Source organism: Oncorhynchus nerka, unplaced genomic scaffold, assembly GCF_034236695.1.
Source record: "Oncorhynchus nerka isolate Pitt River unplaced genomic scaffold, Oner_Uvic_2.0 unplaced_scaffold_1965, whole genome shotgun sequence".
Lineage (NCBI taxonomy): Eukaryota > Metazoa > Chordata > Actinopteri > Salmoniformes > Salmonidae > Oncorhynchus > Oncorhynchus nerka.
The window spans coordinates 25,467-45,000 of NW_027039361.1; the positions used below are offsets into that span (position 1 = coordinate 25,467).

General features: G+C 41.3%; 1 protein-coding gene across 1 annotated transcript in view; it reads left to right on the forward strand.

Annotated features, from left to right (window-relative positions):
- The first annotated feature begins 2,049 nt into the window (after window positions 1-2,049).
- Window positions 2,050-19,534, forward strand: part of LOC135567517 (NLR family CARD domain-containing protein 3-like) — a 22,858-nt gene continuing 5,373 nt past the window's right edge. The window contains exons 1-8 of the mRNA XM_065014881.1: window positions 2,050-2,338; window positions 6,457-6,654; window positions 10,102-10,218; window positions 10,535-10,619; window positions 10,749-10,971; window positions 11,352-13,119; window positions 13,335-13,508; window positions 15,696-15,869. Of these exons, the coding sequence (XP_064870953.1) occupies window positions 6,473-6,654; window positions 10,102-10,218; window positions 10,535-10,619; window positions 10,749-10,971; window positions 11,352-13,119; window positions 13,335-13,508; window positions 15,696-15,869 (2,723 nt within the window). The 5' untranslated portion in view covers window positions 2,050-2,338; window positions 6,457-6,472. The remainder of the gene's footprint in view (window positions 2,339-6,456; window positions 6,655-10,101; window positions 10,219-10,534; window positions 10,620-10,748; window positions 10,972-11,351; window positions 13,120-13,334; window positions 13,509-15,695; window positions 15,870-19,534) is intronic.

Genomic DNA, 19,534 nt, shown 5'->3' on the forward strand with positions numbered 1-19,534 from the left:
CTCCACCTTTCTTTTGCTACTTTCTGAGAGCGACATGTTCTCTTGCTATCAAGCTAATTGTTCTGAATGAATGTTGACATTAATAAAGTAGTGTAGACTACAGTAGGCTACATAGACCTGTTTTACCCATTAATAAAGTAGTGTAGACTACAGTAGACTACATAGACCTGTTTTACCCATTAATAAAGTAGTGTAGACTACAGTAGGCTACATAGACCTGTTTTTTCCCATTAATAAAGTAGTGTAGACTACAGTAGGCTACATAGACCTGTTTTACCCCATTAATAAAGTAGTGTAGACTACAGTAGGCTACATAGACCTGTTTTACCCATTAATAAAGTAGTGTAGACTTCAGTAGGCTACATAGACCTGTTTTACCCATTAATAAAGTAGTGTAGACTACAGTAGGCTACATAGACCTGTTTTACCCATTAATAAGGTAGTGTAGACTCCCCAGTAGGCTACATAGACCTCCCGTTACCCATTAATAACTGGTAGTGTAGACTACAGTAGGCTACATAGACCTGTTTTACCCATTAATAAAGTAGTGTAGACTTCAGTAGGCTACATAGACCTGTTTTACCCATTAATAAAGTAGTGTAGACTACAGTAGGCTACATAGACCTGTTTTACCCATTAATAAAGTAGTGTAGACTACAGTAGGCTACATAGACCTGTTTTACCCATTAATAAAGGTAGTGTAGACTACAGTAGGCTACATAGACCTGTTTTACCCATTAATAAAGTAGTGTAGACTACAGTAGGCTACATAGACCTGTTTTACCCATTAATAAAGTAGTGTAGACTACAGTAGGCTACATAGACCTGTTTTACCCATTAATAAAGTAGTGTAGACTACAGTAGGCTACATAGACCTGTTTTACCCATTAATAAAGTAGTGTAGACTACAGTAGGCTACATAGACCTGTTTTACCCATTAATAAAGTAGTGTAGACTACAGTAGGCTACATAGACCTGTTTTACCCATTAATAAAGTAGTGTAGACTACAGTAGGCTACATAGACCTGTTTTACCCATTAATAAAGTAGTGTAGACTACAGTAGGCTACATAGACCTGTTTTACCCATTAATAAAGTAGTGTAGACTACAGTAGGCTACATAGACCTGTTTTACCCATTAATAAAGTAGTGTAGACTACAGTAGGCTACATAGACCTGTTTTACCCATTAATAAAGTAGTGTAGACTACAGTAGGCTACATAGACCTGATTTTTACCCATTAATAAAGTAGTGTAGACTACAGTAGGCTACATAGACCTGTTTTACCCATTTAAAGTAGTGTAGACTTCTTGGCTACATAGACCTGTTTTACCCATTAATAAAGTAGTGTAGACTACAGTAGGCTACATAGACCTGTTTTACCCATTAATAAGGTAGTGTAGACTACAGTAGGCTCCTTGCTGTCCCCATAGACCTGTTTTACCCATTAATAAAGTAGTGTAGACTACAGTAGGCTACATAGACCTGTTTTACCCATTAATAAAGTAGTGTAGACTTCAGTAGGCTACATGTTCTGTTATAGATCTGTTTTACCCATTAATAAAGTAGCCACCCCACATAGACTACAGTAGGCTACATAGGACCTGTTTTACCCATTAATAAAGTTGTGTAGTCCACCTACAGTGCTGACTACAGTTTCAGACCTGTTTTATTCGACCCTGGTCATTAATTTGAACATCTTGGTATGTTCTGTTATAACTAGCCAGAAGGCTACCCCATATAGCCTGTTTTACCCATTAATAAAGTAGTTTGGCCTTTCTAGGAGTTTTTCCTAGACCTGTATTACCCATTAATAAAGTGGGGTTTTAGACTACTGTACAGCATTTTAGACCTGTTTACCCATTAATAAATTTAGATTTGTAGACTACATAGACCTAAACAAAACATTATTTTACCCAACAATCAACACACAGAGAAATAAACAAATCATGAGAATTTAATAGAGATATTGGTGATTTTATGAACTTAATCAGATCAAATTATTTTATTGTCACTGAATGCTATGTACTTATCAAATATTATATAATTATGTTCTGACCCACCGACTTTAACTCAGAAAACAATTGTCCCGAAGCCAAACCTAGTTGACGAACCCTGTTTTATAGTATTCCATGGCCTTTACTGGCCAACTGCTGTTATGGTTATGATATACTATGGTGTTGTGTCACTAGACTTTGACCAGATATTATTACATCCAAAGATCAACTGTACCTAGAATATAGATACAGAGACACTTGTCATCAGGAAGGTTCTCTCTCAGCACAACGGAAAATATCTCAATGACTTGACATGTTCTGGTTGTGAATTCAGGCTACAAGGTAAGACTCTTCCCAGGGATTATTGTAAAGTGTGTAGATAATTTAAATGTCTGGTGTTATTTTAGTTTAGTGAATGACAGGAAAACACTCAGATGTAACAGTCCATTTCACCTGGGACAGCTACGTGACAGTTCAATCATACAAAATGGTGCTAACTGGGTTTAGTCAAGTCACATTCAATAACATGTTGTTCATATAGCTAACTGGGTGTAGTCAAGTCACATTCAATAACATGTTGTTCATATAGCTAACTGGGTGTAGTCAAGTCACATTCAATAACATGTTGTTCATATAGCTAACTGGGTGTAGTCAAGTCACATTCAATAACATGTTGTTCATATAGCTAACTGGGTGTAGTCAAGTCACATTCAATAACATGTTGTTCATATAGCTAACTGGGTGTAGTCAAGTCACATTCAATAACATGTTGTTCATATAGCTAACTGGGTGTAGTCAAGTCACATTCAATAACATGTTGTTCATATAGCTAACTGGGTGTAGTCAAGTCACATTCAATAACATGTTGTTCATATAGCTAACTGGGTGTAGTCAAGTCACATTCAATAACATGTTGTTCATATAGCTAACTGGGTAACAAGTCACATTCAATAACATGTTGTTCATATAGCTAACTGGGTGTAGTCAAGTCACATTCAATAACATGTTGTTCATATAGCTAACTGGGTGTAGTCAAGTCACATTCAATAACATGTTGTTCATATAGCTAACTGGGTGTAGTCAAGTCACATTCAATAACATGTTGTTCATATAGCTAACTGGGTGTAGTCAAGTCACATTCAATAACATGTTGTTCATATAGCTAACTGGGTGTAGTCAAGTCACATTCAATAACATGTTGTTCATATAGCTAACTGGGTGTAGTCAAGTCACATTCAATAACATGTTGTTCATATAGCTAACTGGGTGTAGTCAAGTCACATTCAATAACATGTTGTTCATATAGCTAACTGGGTGTAGTCAAGTCACATTCAATAACATGTTGTTCATATAGCTAACTGGGTGTAGTCAAGTCACATTCAATAACATGTTGTTCATATAGCTAACTGGGTGTAGTCAAGTCACATTCAATAACATGTTGTTCATATAGCTAACTGGGTGTAGTCAAGTCACATTCAATAACATGTTGTTCATATAGCTAACTGGGTGTAGTCAAGTCACATTCAATAACATGTTGTTCATATAGCTAACTGGGTGTAGTCAAGTCACATTCAATAACATGTTGTTCATATAGCTAACTGGGTGTAGTCAAGTCACATTCAATAACATGTTGTTCATATAGCTAACTGGGTGTAGTCAAGTCACATTCAATAACATGTTGTTCATATAGCTAACTGGGTGTAGTCAAGTCACATTCAATAACATGTTGTTCATATAGCTAACTGGGTGTAGTCAAGTCACATTCAATAACATGTTGTTCATATAGCTAACTGGGTGTAGTCAAGTCACATTCAATAACATTTGTAAAAATAGCTAACTGTATCATAGTCAAATCATGTTTTCATATCAGAACATTTGTTGTTTTCAATAACATTCCAATGAGCTAACTGGTGTAAGTCAAGAAACCACTGAACAACATTTTGTTCATATAGCTAACTGAATTCAGTAACACATTAATATCATACCTGTTGAACAAAGCAACACACTAGAATGAGAGAAATTATTAAGAGAAAGTGAGACATTATAATTATTACATGTATTATATTGTTATTATTAATATTTGTATTATTAAGTTATTATTATTATTAATTATTATTATTATTATTATTAGTTCCAACATGGAGAGGTCAAAAATATCAATCACAATGACATGTTCATAAATCACCTGACAGGGCTCCGGGCAGCCAAGTCGGAAATGGAAAAACATCGCCTCCCTGCGGACCTGGCATCCTTTCACTCCCTCCTCTCTACATTTTCCTCTTCTGCTCGCTGCTGCTAAAGTCACTTTCTACCACTCTAAATTCCAAGCATCTGCCTCTAACCCTAGGAAGCTCTTTGCCACCTTCTCCTCCCTCCTGAATCCTCCCCCTCCTCCCTCTCTGCAGATGACTTCAAGTCAACCATTTTGAAAAGAAGGTCGACGTGACATCCGATCCTCGTTTGCTAAGTCAAACGACACCGCTGGTTCTGCTCACACTGCCCTACCCTGTGCTCTGACCTCTTTCTCCCCTCTCTCTCCAGATGAAATGTTGTTCTTGCTAACGGCCGGCCGCCCAACAACCTGCCCGCTTGACCCTATCCCTTCCTCTCTTCTCCAGACCATTTCCGGAGACCTTCTCCCTTACCTCACCTCGCTCATCAACTCATCCCTGACCGCTGGCTACGTCCCTTCAGTTTTCAAGAGAGCGAGAGTTGCACCCCTTCTGAAAAAACCTACACTCGATCCCTCCGATGTCAACAACTACAGACCAGTATCCCTTCTTTCTTTTCTCTCCAAAACCCTTGAACTGCCGTCCTTGGCCAGCTCTCCCGCTATCTCTCTCAGAATGACCTTCTTGATCCAAATCAGTCAGGTTTCAAGACTAGTCATTCAACTGAGACTGCTCTTCTCTGTATCACGGAGGCGCTCCGCACTGCTAAAGCTAACTTATCTCCTCTGCTCTCATCCTTCTAGACCTATCGGCTGCCTTCGATACTTTATTGAACCATCAGATCCTCCTCTCCACCCTCTCCGAGTTGGGCATCCGGCTGCCCACGCTAAATTGTTTTCCTACCTGACAGGTCGCTCCTACCAGGTGGCGTGGCGAGAATTGTCTCCTCACCACGTGCTCTCACCACTGGTGTCCCCCAGGGCTCTGTTCTAGGCCCTCTCCTATTCTCGCTATACACCAAGTCACTTGGCTCTGTCATAACCTCACATGGTCTCTCCTATCATTGCTATGCAGACGACACACAATTAATCTTCTCCTTTCCCCTTCTGATGACCAGGTGGCTAAATCGCATCTCTGCATGTCTGGCAGACATATCAGTTGGATGACGGATCACCACCTCAGCTGAACCTCGGCAAGACGGAGCTGCTCTTCCTCCCGGGAAGGACTGCCCGTTCCATGATCTCGCCATCACGGTTGACAACTCCACTGTGTCCTCCTCCCAGAGCGCTAAGAACCTTGGCGTGATCCTGGACAACACCCTGTCGTTCTCAACTAACATCAAGGCGGTGGCCCGTTGTCAGGTTCATGCTCTACAACATCCAAGATGTTCACACAGGAAGCGGCGCAGGTCCTAATCCAGGCACTTGTCATCTCCCGTCTGGATTACTGCAACCTCGCTGTTGGCTGGGCTCCCTGCCTGTGCCATTAAACCCCTACAACTCATCCAGAACGTTGGATCCCGTCTGGTGTTCAACCTTCTCAAGTTCTCTCACGTCACCCCGCTCCTCCGCTCTCTCCACTGGCTTCCAGTTGAAGCTCGCATCCGCTACAAGACCATGGTGCTCTGTTTACGGAGCTGTGAGGGGAACGGCACCTCAGTACCTCCAGGCTCTGTTCAGGCCTTACACCCAAACAAGTTGGCACTCTGTTCATCCACCTCTGGCCTGTGCCTCCCTACCACTGAGGAAGTACAGTTCCCGCTCAGCCCAGTCAAAACTGTTCGCTGCTCTGGCCCCCAATGGTGGAACAAACTCCCTCACGACGCCAGGACAGCGGAGTCAATCACCACCTTCCGGAGACACCTGAAACACCACCTCTTTAAGGAATCCTAGGATAGGATAAAGTAATCCTTCTTAACCCCCCTTAAAAGATTTAGATGCACTATTGTAAAGTGGCTGCTCCACTGGATGTCATAAGGTGAATGCACCAATTTGTAAGTCTCTGATTTAGTCTGCTAAATGACTTAAATGTAATGTAAATGGATGTCTGGATCATTTTTATTTCTAAGAGATAATAAATAAAAGCGAACAATTGACCTTCAATAATTAGTTGACACTGTGTTAACCAAAACCAACATGCTGGATCTCTGTTTAGTTGTCACTGTGTTAACCACAACCAACATGTTGGATCTCTGTTTAGTTGTCACTGTGTTAACCACAACCAACATGTTGGATCTCTGTTTAGTTGTCACTGTGTTAACCACAACCAACATGTTGGATCTCTGTTTAGGGGTCAGTGCTCTAAAATGAGTCTCTCTGGGGAGAGAAAGGAGAGAAAGGAGGGGGGGCCTGCCTCTAAAAGGAGTCTCTCTGAGGAGAGCGAGGAGGGGGGGCCTGCCTCTAAAAGGAGTCTCTCTGAGGAGAGCGAGGAGGGGGGTCCTGCCTCTAAAAGGAGTCTCTCTGGAGAACATGACACCAAAGCTAAGAGGTGAGATGACAATGTTTTTTTAGAATTGATTAAGAGTTTGTTTCTAAAACGGTACATCCACCATTTTTTCACATGTGTTATTTTTCCTCAGAAATGATTGCTGATGGATGCCTTCATGTGTTATTTTTCCTCAGAAATGATTGCTGATGGATGCCTTCATGTGTTATTTTTCCTCAGAAATGATTGCTGATGGCCTTCATGTATTATTTTTCCTCAGAAATGATTGCTGATGGATGCCTTCATGTGTTATTTTTCCTCAGAAATGATTGCTGATGGCCTTCATGTGTTATTTTTCCTCAGAAATGATTGCTGATGGCCTTCATGTGTTATTTTTCCTCAGAAATGATTGCTGATGGATGCCTTCATGTGTTATTTTTCCTCAGAAATGATTGCTGATGGATGCCTTCATGTGTTATTTTTCCTCAGAAATGATTGCTGATGGCCTTCATGTGTTATTTTTCCTCAGAAATGATTGCTGATGGATGCCTTCATGTGTTATTTTTCCTCAGAAATGATTGCTGATGGATGCCTTCATGTGTTATTTTTCCTCAGAAATGATTGCTGATGGATGCCTTCATGTGTTATTTTTCCTCAGAAATGATTGCTGATGGATGCCTTCATGTGTTATTTTTCCTCAGAAATGATTGCTGATGGATGCCTTCATGTGTTATTTTTCCTCAGAAATGATTGCTGATGGCCTTCATGTGTTATTTTTCCTCAGAAATGATTGCTGATGGATGCCTTCATGTGTTATTTTTCCTCAGAAATGATTGCTGATGGTCTTCATGTGTTATTTTTCCTCAGAAATGATTGCTGATGGATGCCTTCATGTGTTATCAGAAATGATTGCTTTTCATATGTTATTTTTCCTCAGAAATGATTGCTGATGGATACCTTTCCACAACCTGTGTTATTTTTCCTCAGAAATGATTGCTGATGGATGCCTTCATGTGTTATTTTTCCTCAGAAATGATTGCTGATGGATACCTTCCTGACATGTTATTTTTCTTCAGAAATGATTGCTGATGGATCTTTCATGTAAAACATTTTTATTTTTCCTCAGAAATGATTGCTGATGGATGCCTTCATGTATCACAAAACATATTGTTTTTCTAGGATTTTACAGTTTTTTCTGATTCGTAAACTTGCTTATCTTATATCTTATCTTATTTCTGCAAAAACTCCTAACCAGGCAACACTAACCACAACCTAACCTAACATAACACAACCTAACCTAACTTTGTATCCACAACCTAACCACAACCTAACCTAACCTAACCACAACCTAACCACAACTTAACCTAACCACAACCTAACCACAACCTAACCACAACCTAAAGTAACAAGTAACCACACCTAATGGCAAACATTTTTTTGTTGCTGTGTATTCTGAACATAACAACACAGGTATCCAGATGTGTAAAGGATTGTAGAACATAACACACAGGTATATGGCTGTGTATTCTGAACATAACACACAGGTATCCAGATGTGTAAAGTATGGCTGTGTATTCTGAACATAACACACAGGTATCCAGATGTGTAAAGGCTGTGTATTCTGAACATAACACACAGGTATCCAGATGTGTAAATGGCTGTGTATTCTGAACATAACACACAGGTATCCAGATGTGTAAAGTATGGCTGTGTATTCTGAACATAACACACAGGTATCCAGATGTGTAAAGTATGGCTGTGTATTCTGAACATAACACACAGGTATCTGGATGTGTAAAGTATGGCTGTGTATTCTGAACATAACACACAGGTATGGCTGGATGTGTAACACAAAGTATGGCTGTGTATTCTGAACATAACACACAGGTATCCAGATGTGTAAAGTATGGCTGTGTATTCTGAACATAACACACTATCAATACAAATAAGGGAAAATACTTCTTATTTTCTCTAAATGTTCCAACAAACAACAAAAGCTCAGTAGAAGAAAAAAAAGTAATTGTTTTGGGCAATTTCTCGCCTTCTTTGTGGGTCTGGCATAAGACTTCATCCACATCAATTCAAATTCAATCAAATGTATTTATGAAGCCCTTCATACATCAGCTAATGTCTCAAAGTGCTGTACAGAAACCCAGCCTAAAACCCCAAACAGCAAGCAATGCAGATGTAGAAGCACGGTGGCTAGGAAAAACCCCCTAGAAAGGCCAAAACCTAGGAAGAAACCTAGAGAGGAACCAGGCTATGAGGGGTGGCTCGTCCCCGTACAGAACTGTCTGCGTCCCCGTACAGAACCGTCCTCGTCCCCGTACAGAACTGTCCTCGTCCCCGTACAGAACTGTCCGCGTCCCCGTACAGAACTGTCCTCGTCCCCGTACAGAACTGTCCGCGTCCCCCGTACAGAACTGTCCGCGTCCACGTTCGGTGTGGCGCCAAGGATATTGTCCGGTTACGCGCAGAGTGGACTGAGGTGATCTTGGGGAATAACGACGGAGTTTGTTACAGTGTTGAGACACCGAAGTTTACTGTTCAATTTGCTTTTTCTTTACGGTCAGGGACAGTATGAGTGTAGCCAGATCCTTTTCACTCTCTGTCCTTGTTTCATTTTGTGGTTCACCGGATTCGTCATCGAGACGAGGGACAGACGAACGACCTGCTAACTAGTCGGTACAGCTCGGTAAGCTAGCTAGCTACTCTACCAGCAGCATCCTAGTTACCATAGCTACCACTACATCATCACCGGCTGTCTGCATTTCTTGTGGACTGATGGAGCTCCCGGTTGTTTCTTCCACCTGTTAAATCCCGGTGAGGCTTCTCCCTCTCTTGTTGACGGATGCTGGCTACCTCTGTCCGGTTCTCCTCTCTTCACTAGATGGACGGTAACTTTAGTGTTTAAACCCTCTGTGTCCAAGGACCGAACTTTTGAATATTATTTTCAGGGCGCCTCAATAGCAGGTATTGAACACCGGGTAAATAATCACTAGTCAGAACTTCAACCTCAGTATGAATTCATTATAAAAAATCTATTTAATATCAGATATTGTGAGTAAACAACCTCGAGAGTGTGTCTTCCAGCCCTCCAATAAATCACATCATTCAACCCTCCCGGTTAGTAAATTTACCTCAACATGCCCCGGAGAAGGCAGAGTAACGACACCAGCCTTTTAGCGGGGCTGACAGACTGACTACAACGCTCGCGTAGCTAAATGAATTTCGTTATTAAAAATGACACACTGCTTGCACGCGCCAACGAGCGTCTGGAAGTCAGTTCAATTTGTGACATTGGTTTATAGAAGCAGGTCCCCAAATGTCATGTTATTTAGCAAAAAAACATAACTTAACATAAACATAACTTCTTTAAACAATTAAAGCTAATTTACGAACATTTCTGAATATGAATATATAGCTTTTTGGAATGAAACTCTTCTTATGTTTCCCCATCTGAGCTCAGAGTAGATGAGAGATGTAATGTTTGTCTCTGTTGTGTTGAAGCCCAATCAAGCAGGAGAGACCAGCCTCCCCTGTTCCCAGCTGTGTGTCCATGAAGAGTGACTGGTCTATGGAACTTCCTATAGAGTTTAGAGAGGGAGACTTTTCTACTGAACAAAGGTAAGAAGAACTCATGGGTCCTGGTCAGTGAGTTAAACAACACTGTCTCTAGTCATTTATCTCACATTTTCCCATTTATTGTTGTTGTTTTCATAATCCATAGGCTCATCCTTTTGTCCATTTTCATAGTCCTAAAACAATATTAAACAAACACAACATTCCCTCCCTAAGTGTGTGTGTGTGTGTGTGTGTGTGTGTGTGTGTGTGTGTGTGTGTGTGTGTGTGTGTGTGTGTGTGTGTGTGTGTGTGTGTGTGTGTGTGTGTGTGTGTGTGTACTCCCTGGATGAGGAGATGTAATCTCATGTATTGTCCACAGAAACCAACAGGAGAGATCAGAGTCAGAGATTCTCAGTGGTCAGTCTTCCCAGAGTCATCAAACAGACCTGGCCTCCATATTCAGTGTATGTGGTCCTGTTATGTAGATTTGTTTTTGTTTACCTCAAGTAAAGTTGATCTGTCAATCATTCATTAATGTGTTAATGAGAAAGCATTTTGTCTCCTGCTTAACTCATTTACTTTATTTATTTCAGTTGCTTGAAGAGAAAATTATGACATTTGTGAAGAACGAGCTGAAGATGTTCAAGAGGATTCTTGGTCCAGAACTCCCAGAAGGCTTTGAGAGTCAGAAGCAGGAAGTGGTGGATGCTGAAGATGAGAAGCAGGAGAGCAGTGCCAGAGAGGGGGCTCTGAAGATCACACTGCACATCCTGAGGAAAATGAACCAGAAGGAGCTTGCTGACAAACTAGAGAAATGTAAGATCTGTCTGCCTATTGATTAATGATGTTTTATAACATTTAAAAGCTGTAGCCAAAGTACAGCTAAAGTAGCTGTGTAACTCAATGATATTGTAGCAGCCTTAACACAACACCTGGTGACCTCGTCGAGTAGCAGCAGGGATGTGTTGTGGTGATTCATTTAGAGAGAGAGAGAACATTAATAATACCATCAATAATACCAATAATAATATAATCAGTCACACCAGTCTGTAATGCATTATGAAAACATTTACACATTTATACAGTCAGTTTAGAGAATAAATTATTATAATGTAAAACTTTATAACAGTCCTACAATACTGTAGACATTAAAACAGACATAATATTAATATCCTCTGTGTTATTTCTTCATTCAGATGAGCTTGCTGTGATTTGCCAACGTGAACTCAAATCTAATCTAAAGAAGAAGTTTCAATGTGTATTTGAGGGGATCGCTAAACAAGGAAACCCAACACTTCTCAATAAGATCTACACAGAGCTCTACATCACAGAGGGTGGAACAGGAGAGGTTAATAATGAACATGAGCTGAGACAGATTGAGACAACAACCAGGAAACAAGCAAGACCAGAGACTGCAATCAAATGTAACGACATCTTCAAACCCTTAACTGGACAAGATAAACATATCAGAACTGTGCTGACAAAGGGAGTCGCTGGCATTGGAAAAACAGTCTCTGTGCAGAAGTTCATTCTGGACTGGGCTGAAGGAAAAGCAAATCAGGATGTCCAATTTGTATTTTCATTCCCTTTCCGGGAGCTGAATTTGATGAAAGAGGACAAACACACTTTAATTGAACTTCTTAATCACTTCTCAATGGAAACCAAACAATCAAGAATCTCCAACTACAACAAGTACAAAGTTCTGTTCATCTTTGATGGTCTGGATGAGTGCCGACTGCCCCTAGACTTCCAGAAGAACAAGATCTGTTGTGACGTCACAGAGTCAACCTCAGTGGATGTTCTGCTGACAAATATCATCAAGGGAAATCTGCTTCCCTCTGCTCTCCTCTGGATAACTACCCGACCTGCAGCAGCCAATAAGATCCCTGCAGCGTGTGTTGACCAGGTGACAGAGGTACGAGGGTTCAATGACCCACAGAAGGAGGAGTACTTCAGGAAGAGATTCAGTGATGAGGACCTGGCCAGCAGAATCATCTCACACATAAAGACATCAAGGAGCCTCCACATCATGTGCCACATTCCAGTCTTCTGTTGGATTTCTGCAACAGTCCTTGAACACATGTTGAGTACAGACAAGAGAGAAGAGATGCCCAAGACTCTGACTGAGATGTACACACACCTTGTGGAGTTTCATACCAAACAGAAGAATGAAAAGTATCTTGGGAAAGAAGAGACAGGTCCACACTGGAATAAAGAGAGCATTCTGTCACTGGGAAAACTGGCTTTTCAACAGCTTGTGAAGGGCAATCTGATTTTCTATGAAGAAGACCTGAAAGAGTCTGGCATTGATGTCAATGAAGCCTCAGTGTACTCAGGATTGTGCACACAGCTCTTTAAAGAGGAATGTGGGCTGTACCAGGACAAGGTGTACTGCTTTGTTCATCTGAGCATTCAGGAGTTTCTGGCTGCTGTATATGTGTTCCTCTCATTCATCAACAACAATGAGAATCTAATGGACAAACTGCAAACAAACGACAAGCCTGAAGTTACTTTCTACAAGAGTGCTGTGGATAAAGCCTTACAAAGTGAGACGGGAAACCTGGACCTTTTCCTCCGCTTCCTTCTGGGCCTCTCACTGGAGTCCAATCAGAAGCACTTACGAGGTCTACTGACAAAGACAAGAAGCATCTCACAGAGCCATGAAGAAGCAGTCGAGTACATCAAGGAGAAGATCGGGGAGGATCTCTCTCCAGAGAGGAGCATCAATCTGTTCCACTGTCTGAATGAACTGAATGACCATTCTCTAGTGAAGGAGATCCAAAGATACCTGAGATCAGGAAGTCTCTCAAAACCCAACCTGTCACCTGCACAGTGGTCAGCTCTGGTCTTTGTGTTGCTGACTTCAGAACAGGAGCTGGATGTGTTTGACCTGAAGAAATACTCCAGATCAGAGGAAGGTCTTCTGAGGCTGCTGCCAGTGGTCAAAGCCTCCAGAGCTGTTCTGTGAGTAAATAAAATGACATTTAAGAACTAATCATCAGGAAGAAATATTCAGTTTAGAGAAAAATATGTATTATAATATGTATATAATATTATATTGAAAAACATATTGAATAAATGCATTGATTTTCACATTAGTATAACAATTTGACCATACAATTCAAGGAAACGGAAGATTCATCTATATGTTTGTGAAGTCATGATGATCTCTTTGTCAGGCTGTCAGGCTGTGGAGTCACAGAGGAAGGCTGTGCTTCTCTGGTCTCAGCTCTGAGGTCAAACCCCTCACACCTGAGAGAGCTGGATCTGAGTAACAATGACCTGAAGGATTCAGGAGTGAAGCTGCTCTCTGCTGGACTGGGGAATCCCCACTGTAAACTGGAGACTCTGAGGTCAGTATTATCAGATATGAAAGCACTTTATGTATGTAGTTCTCCCATTTGAAAAGTCGTAATTATTCGGTTATATTCACTTATAGTGTATTAAAGTAGTCATACGTTTAGTATTTGGTCCCATGTTCCATGCCTACAGTGATTACATCAAGCTTGTGATTCTACTAACTTGTTGAATTAATTTGCAGTTTTTCTTGGTTGTGTTTTGGATGTTTTCCTAATAGAAACTGAATGGTGAATAATGTCCTGTCATTTTGGAGTCACTTCACTTGTATTGTCAGTAAGAATAGAAGATGTTTCTGAACACTTCTACATTCATGTGGATGCTACCAAGATCATGACTCAGTACTACCATGATTATGAATAATAATGAATGAGTCTTGAATGATGGTGAATGAGAAAGTTACAGAGGTACAAAGATTATACCCCCTCTGTTATATCAGAGGTTATCTGTTATCTGAGAGGTTAGCATGTTTTGTTGTAGCCTCTGTTATTGGTAATGGTGAGAGGTTAGCATGTTTTGTTGTAGCCTCTGTTATTGGTAATGATGAGAGGTTAGTATGTTTTGTTGTAGCCTCTGTTATTGGTAATGGTGATTGGTTAGTATGTTTTGTTGTAGCCTCTGTTATTGGTAATGGTGAGAGGTTAGTATGTTTTGTTGTAGTCTCTGTTATTGGTAATGGTGAGAGGTTAGCATGTTTTGTTGTAGCCTCTGTTATTGGTAATGGTGAGAGGTTAGCATGTTTTTTTGTAGCCTCTGTTATTGGTAATGGTGAGAGGTTAGCATGTTTTGTTGTAGCCTCTGTTATTGGTAATGGTGAGAGGTTATCATGTTTTTTTGTAGCCTCTGTTATTGGTAATGGTGAGAGGTTAGCATGTTTTGTTGTAGTCTCTGTTATTGGTAATGGTGATTGGTTAGTATGTTTTGTTGTAGCCTCTGTTATTGGTAATGGTGAGAGGTTAGTATGTTTTGTTGTAGTCTCTGTTATTGGTAATGGTGAGAGGTTAGCATGTTTTGTTGTAGCCTCTGTTATTGGTAATGGTGAGAGGTTAGCATGTTTTGTTGTAGCCTCTGTTATTGGTAATGGTGATTGGTTAGTATGTTTTGTTGTAGCCTCTGTTATTGGTAATGGTGAGAGGTTAGTATGTTTTGTTGTAGTCTCTGTTATTGGTAATGGTGAGAGGTTAGCATGTTTTGTTGTAGCCTCTGTTATTGGTAATGGTGAGAGGTTAGCATGTTTTTTTGTAGCCTCTGTTATTGGTAATGGTGAGAGGTTAGCATGTTTTGTTGTAGCCTCTGTTATTGGTAATGGTGAGAGGTTATCATGTTTTTTTGTAGCCTCTGTTATTGGTAATGGTGAGAGGTTAGCATGTTTTGTTGTAGTCTCTGTTATTGGTAATGGTGAGAGGTTAGCATGTTTTGTTGTAGCCTCTGTTATTGGTAATGGTGAGAGGTTAGCATGTTTTGTTGTAGCCTCTGTAACTTTCTCAATCATGGCGTCACTGGCTTGATGTAGTCATTGTGTTCAAAGAATATGGGACCAAATACTAAACTTTTGACTACTTTAATACACTGTGAGTGAATTGGTCAGAATACTGACGACTTCAAATAGGGGACTAGATACACAAAGGGCTTTTATTTTTAAAATAGATATGGTGTGGACTGTATACTCAATACAATCTGAATCTGATACCTCACTGTCTAAATAGATATGGTGTGGACTGTATACTCAATACAATCTAAATCTGATACCTCACTGTCTAAATAGATATTGTGTGGACTGAATACTCAATACAATCTAAATCTGATAACTCACTGTCTAAATAGATATGATGTGGACTGTATACTCAATACAATCTAAATCTGATACCTCACTGTCTAAATAGATATTGTGTGGACTGAATACTCAATACAATCTAAATCTGATACCTCACTGTCTGTCTTCTGACTGATACTGCTTTTTAAACTGGTCTGGTCAGTCTACTATAATATTTGTACTATACATGTTTCTATCTGCAGGCAATACTTTGATCATTTGTCATTTTTATGATGATACACTATTTTATGAATAGATATGGAAGGTTTCAGGACACTGATATATCTGAATATGTTGAAAAAATATACTGCCACTATTTTCACCACCAAAGAATATCAGTGTGATTTGAATATGATTTGACTCTTTGCAGGCTGTCAGGCTGTCTAGTCACAGAGGAAGGCTGTGCTTCTCTGGTCTCAGCTCTGGCGTCAAACCCCTCACACCTGAGAGAGCTGGATCTGAGCTACAATCACCCAGGAGACTCAGGAGTCAGACTGCTCTCTGCTGGACTGGAGGATCCACACTGCAGACTGGAGAAACTCAAGTATGTAGAGGGTTTATGTCAATGTTCATATCAGACATGTTTGACTTATCGGGCTAAACATTCTTACTACAAAGTTATATATATATGCTGACTGTGTGTGTGTGTGTGTGTGTGTGCGTGTGTATCTCCAGTGTGTTTGTGTGTGTGTGTATCTCCAGTGTGTGTGTGTGTGTGTGTGTGTGTGGCCAGTGTGTGTGTGTGTGTCACCACTGTGTGTGTGTGTCTCCAGTGTGTGTGTGTGTGTCTCCTGTGTCTGTGTGTGTCTCCTGTGTGTGTGTGTGTGTGTGTCAAATCAAATCAAATCCAATTTAATTTGTCACATACACATGGTTAGCAGATGTTAATGCGAGTGTAGCGAAATGCTTGTGCTTCTAGTTCCGACAATGCAGTAATAACCAACAAGTAATCTAACTAACAATTCCAAAACTACTGTCTTATACACAGTGTAAGGGGATAAAGAATATGTACATAAGGATATATGGATGAGTGATGGTACAGAGCAGCATAGGCAAGATACAGTAGATGGTATCGAGTACAGTATATACATATGAGATGAGTATGTAAACAAAGTGGCATAGTTAAAGTGGCTAGTGATACATGTATTACATAAGGATGCAGTCGATGATATAGAGTACAGTATATACATATGCATATGAGATGAATACTGTAGGGTAAATAACATTATATAAGGTAGCATTGTTTAACCTCTTCCTTCTACCCTCTACTTTTTGAACATTCTGTTAAAAATCGCGCAACATTTCAGCGCCCTGCTACTCATGCCAGGAATATAGTATATGCATTTGCTTAGTCTGTGTGGATGAAAACACTCAGACGTTTATAAAACTGGTTAAATCACTGCTGTGGCTTTACCAGAACGGCATTTACATCGAAAAGCACAGGAAAAACTGATCACTGAAAATGGGAAAATATATCCATGCGCTACTTGAACCCATTGATAAAGGTGAACCACAATTAATTGACTGAGGTTGCAGTACCTACAGCTTCCACACGGTGTCTAGAGTCTTGTCATTTCCCTTCGAGTTTTTTTGGTCAAACACATGCAAGGCACCGTATTTCTTCAGGTCTAGGACCGGATATTTTCGTTGAGTTTCTAGCCGGACATTTTTCCAGACGGACAGCTAATGATCTTTACATCGCCTCCTGATGAATTTTATCGCTTATTAACGTTTACTAATACCTAAAGTTGCATTGCAAAAGTATTTCGAAGTGTTTTGTGAAAGTTTATCGTCGACTTTTTGAATTTAAAAAAATGACGTTACGTTTTGAAACAATGTTTTTTCGTTTATCACACAGTCTACATATAACGATATCTAGGCTTTATATGGACCGATTTAATCGAAATAAAGACCCAATAGTGTTTATGGGACATCTAGGAGTGCCAACAAAGAAGATGGTGAAAGGTAATGAATGTTTTCTATTTTATTGTGCGCTTTGTGTAACGCCGAAATGCTAATTATTTTGTTTACGTCCCTTGCGGATCTTTTGTGTTGTAGTGTATTGTTTCATGCTATCAGATAATAGCTTCTCATGCTTTCGCCGAAAAGCATTTTAAAAATCTGACTTGTTGCCTGGATTCACAACGAGTGTAGCTTTAATTCGATACCCTGCATGTGTATTTTAATGAACGTTTGAGTTTTAACTAATACTATTAGCATTTAGCGAGCGCATTTGCATTTCAGAGCTCTAGATGGGATGCAAGCGTCCCGAGTAGGAGCAAGAGGTTAACAGTCTGATGGCCTTGAGATAGAAGCTGTTTTTCAGTCTCTCGGTCCCAGCTTTGATGCACCTGTACTGACCTCGCCTTCTGGATGATAGCGGGGTGAACAGGCAGTGGCTCGGGTGGTTGATGTCCTTGATGATCTTTATGGCCTTCCTGTAACATCGGGTGGTGTAGGTGTCCTGGAGGGCAGGTAGTTTGCCCCCGGTGATGCGTTGTGCAGACCTCACTACCCTCTGGAGAGCCTTATGGTTGAGGGCGGAGCAGTTGCCGTACCAGGCGGTGATACAGCCCGCCAGGATGCTCTCGATTGTGCATCTGTAGAAGTTTGTGAGTGCTTTTGGTGACAAGCCGAATTTCTTCAGCCTCCTGAGGTTGAAGAGGCGCTGCTGCGCCTTCTTCACGATGCTGTCTGTGTGAGTGGACCAATTCAGTTTGTCTGTGATGTGTATGCCGAGGAACTTAAAACTTGCTACCCTCTCCACTACTGTTCCGTGCGTGCGTGGCCACGCAGTCGTGGGTGAACAGGGAGTACAGGAGAGGGCTCAGAACGCACCCTTGTGGGGCCCCAGTGTTGAGGATCAGCGGGGAGGAGATGTTGTTGCCTACCCTCACCACCTGGGGGCGGCCCGTCAGGAAGTCCAGTACCCAGTTGCACAGGGCGGGGTCGAGACCCAGGGTCTCGAGCTTGATGACGAGCTTGGAGGGTACTATGGTGTTGAATGCCGAGCTGTAGTCGATGAACAGCATTCTCACATAGGTATTCCTCTTGTCCAGATGGGTTAGGGCAGTGTGCAGTGTGGTTGAGATTGCATCGTCTGTGGACCTATTTGGGCGGTAAGCAAATTGGAGTGGGTCTAGGGTGTCCGGTAGGGTGGAGGTGATATGGTCCTTGACTAGTCTCTCAAAGCACTTCATGATGACGGATGTGAGTGCTACGGGCGGTAGTCGTTTAGCTCAGTTACCATAGCTTTCTGGGGAACAGGAACAATGGTGGCCCTCTTGAAGCATGTGGGAACAGCAGACTGGTATAGGGATTGATTGAATATGTCCGTAAACACACCGGCCAGCTGGTCTGCGCATGCTCTGAGGCGCGGCTGGGGATGCCGTCTGGGCCTGCAGCCTTGCGAGGGTTAACACGTTTAAATGTCTTACTCACCTCGGCTGCAGTGAAGGAGAGACCGCATGTTTTCGTTGCAGGCCGTGTCAGTGGCACTGTATTGTCCTCAAAGCGGGCAAAAAAGTTATTTAGTCTGCCTGGGAGCAAGACATCCTGGGCTGGATTTCTTCCTGTAGTCCGTGATTGACTGTAGACCCTGCCACATGCCTCTTGTGTCTGAGCCGTTGAATTGAGATTCTACTTTGTCTCTGTACTGACGCTTAGCTTGTTTGATAGCCTTGCGGAGGGAATAACTGCACTGTTTGTATTCAGTCATGTTTCCGGTCACCTTGCCCTAATTAAAAGCAGTGGTTCGCGCTTTCAGTTTCACGCGAATGCTGCCATCAATCCACGGTTTCTGGTTAGGGAATGTTTTAATCGTTGCTATGGGAACGACATCTTCAACGCACGTTCTAATGAACTCGCACACCGAATCAGCGTATTCGTCAATATTGTTATCTGACGCAATACGAAATATATCCCAGTCCACTTGATGGAAGCAGTCTTGGAGTGTGGAGTCAGCTTGGTCGGACCAGCGTTGGACAGACCTCAGCGTGGGAGCCTCTTGTTTTAGTTTCTGTCTGTAGGCAGGGATCAACAAAATGGAGTCGTGGTCAGCTTTTCCGAAAGGGGGGCGGGGCAGGGCCTTATATGCGTCGCGGAAGTTAGAGTAACAATGATCCAAGGTTTTTCCACCCCTGGTTGCGCAATCGATATGCTGATAAAATTTAGGGAGTCTTGTTTTCAGATTAGCCTTTTAAAATCCCC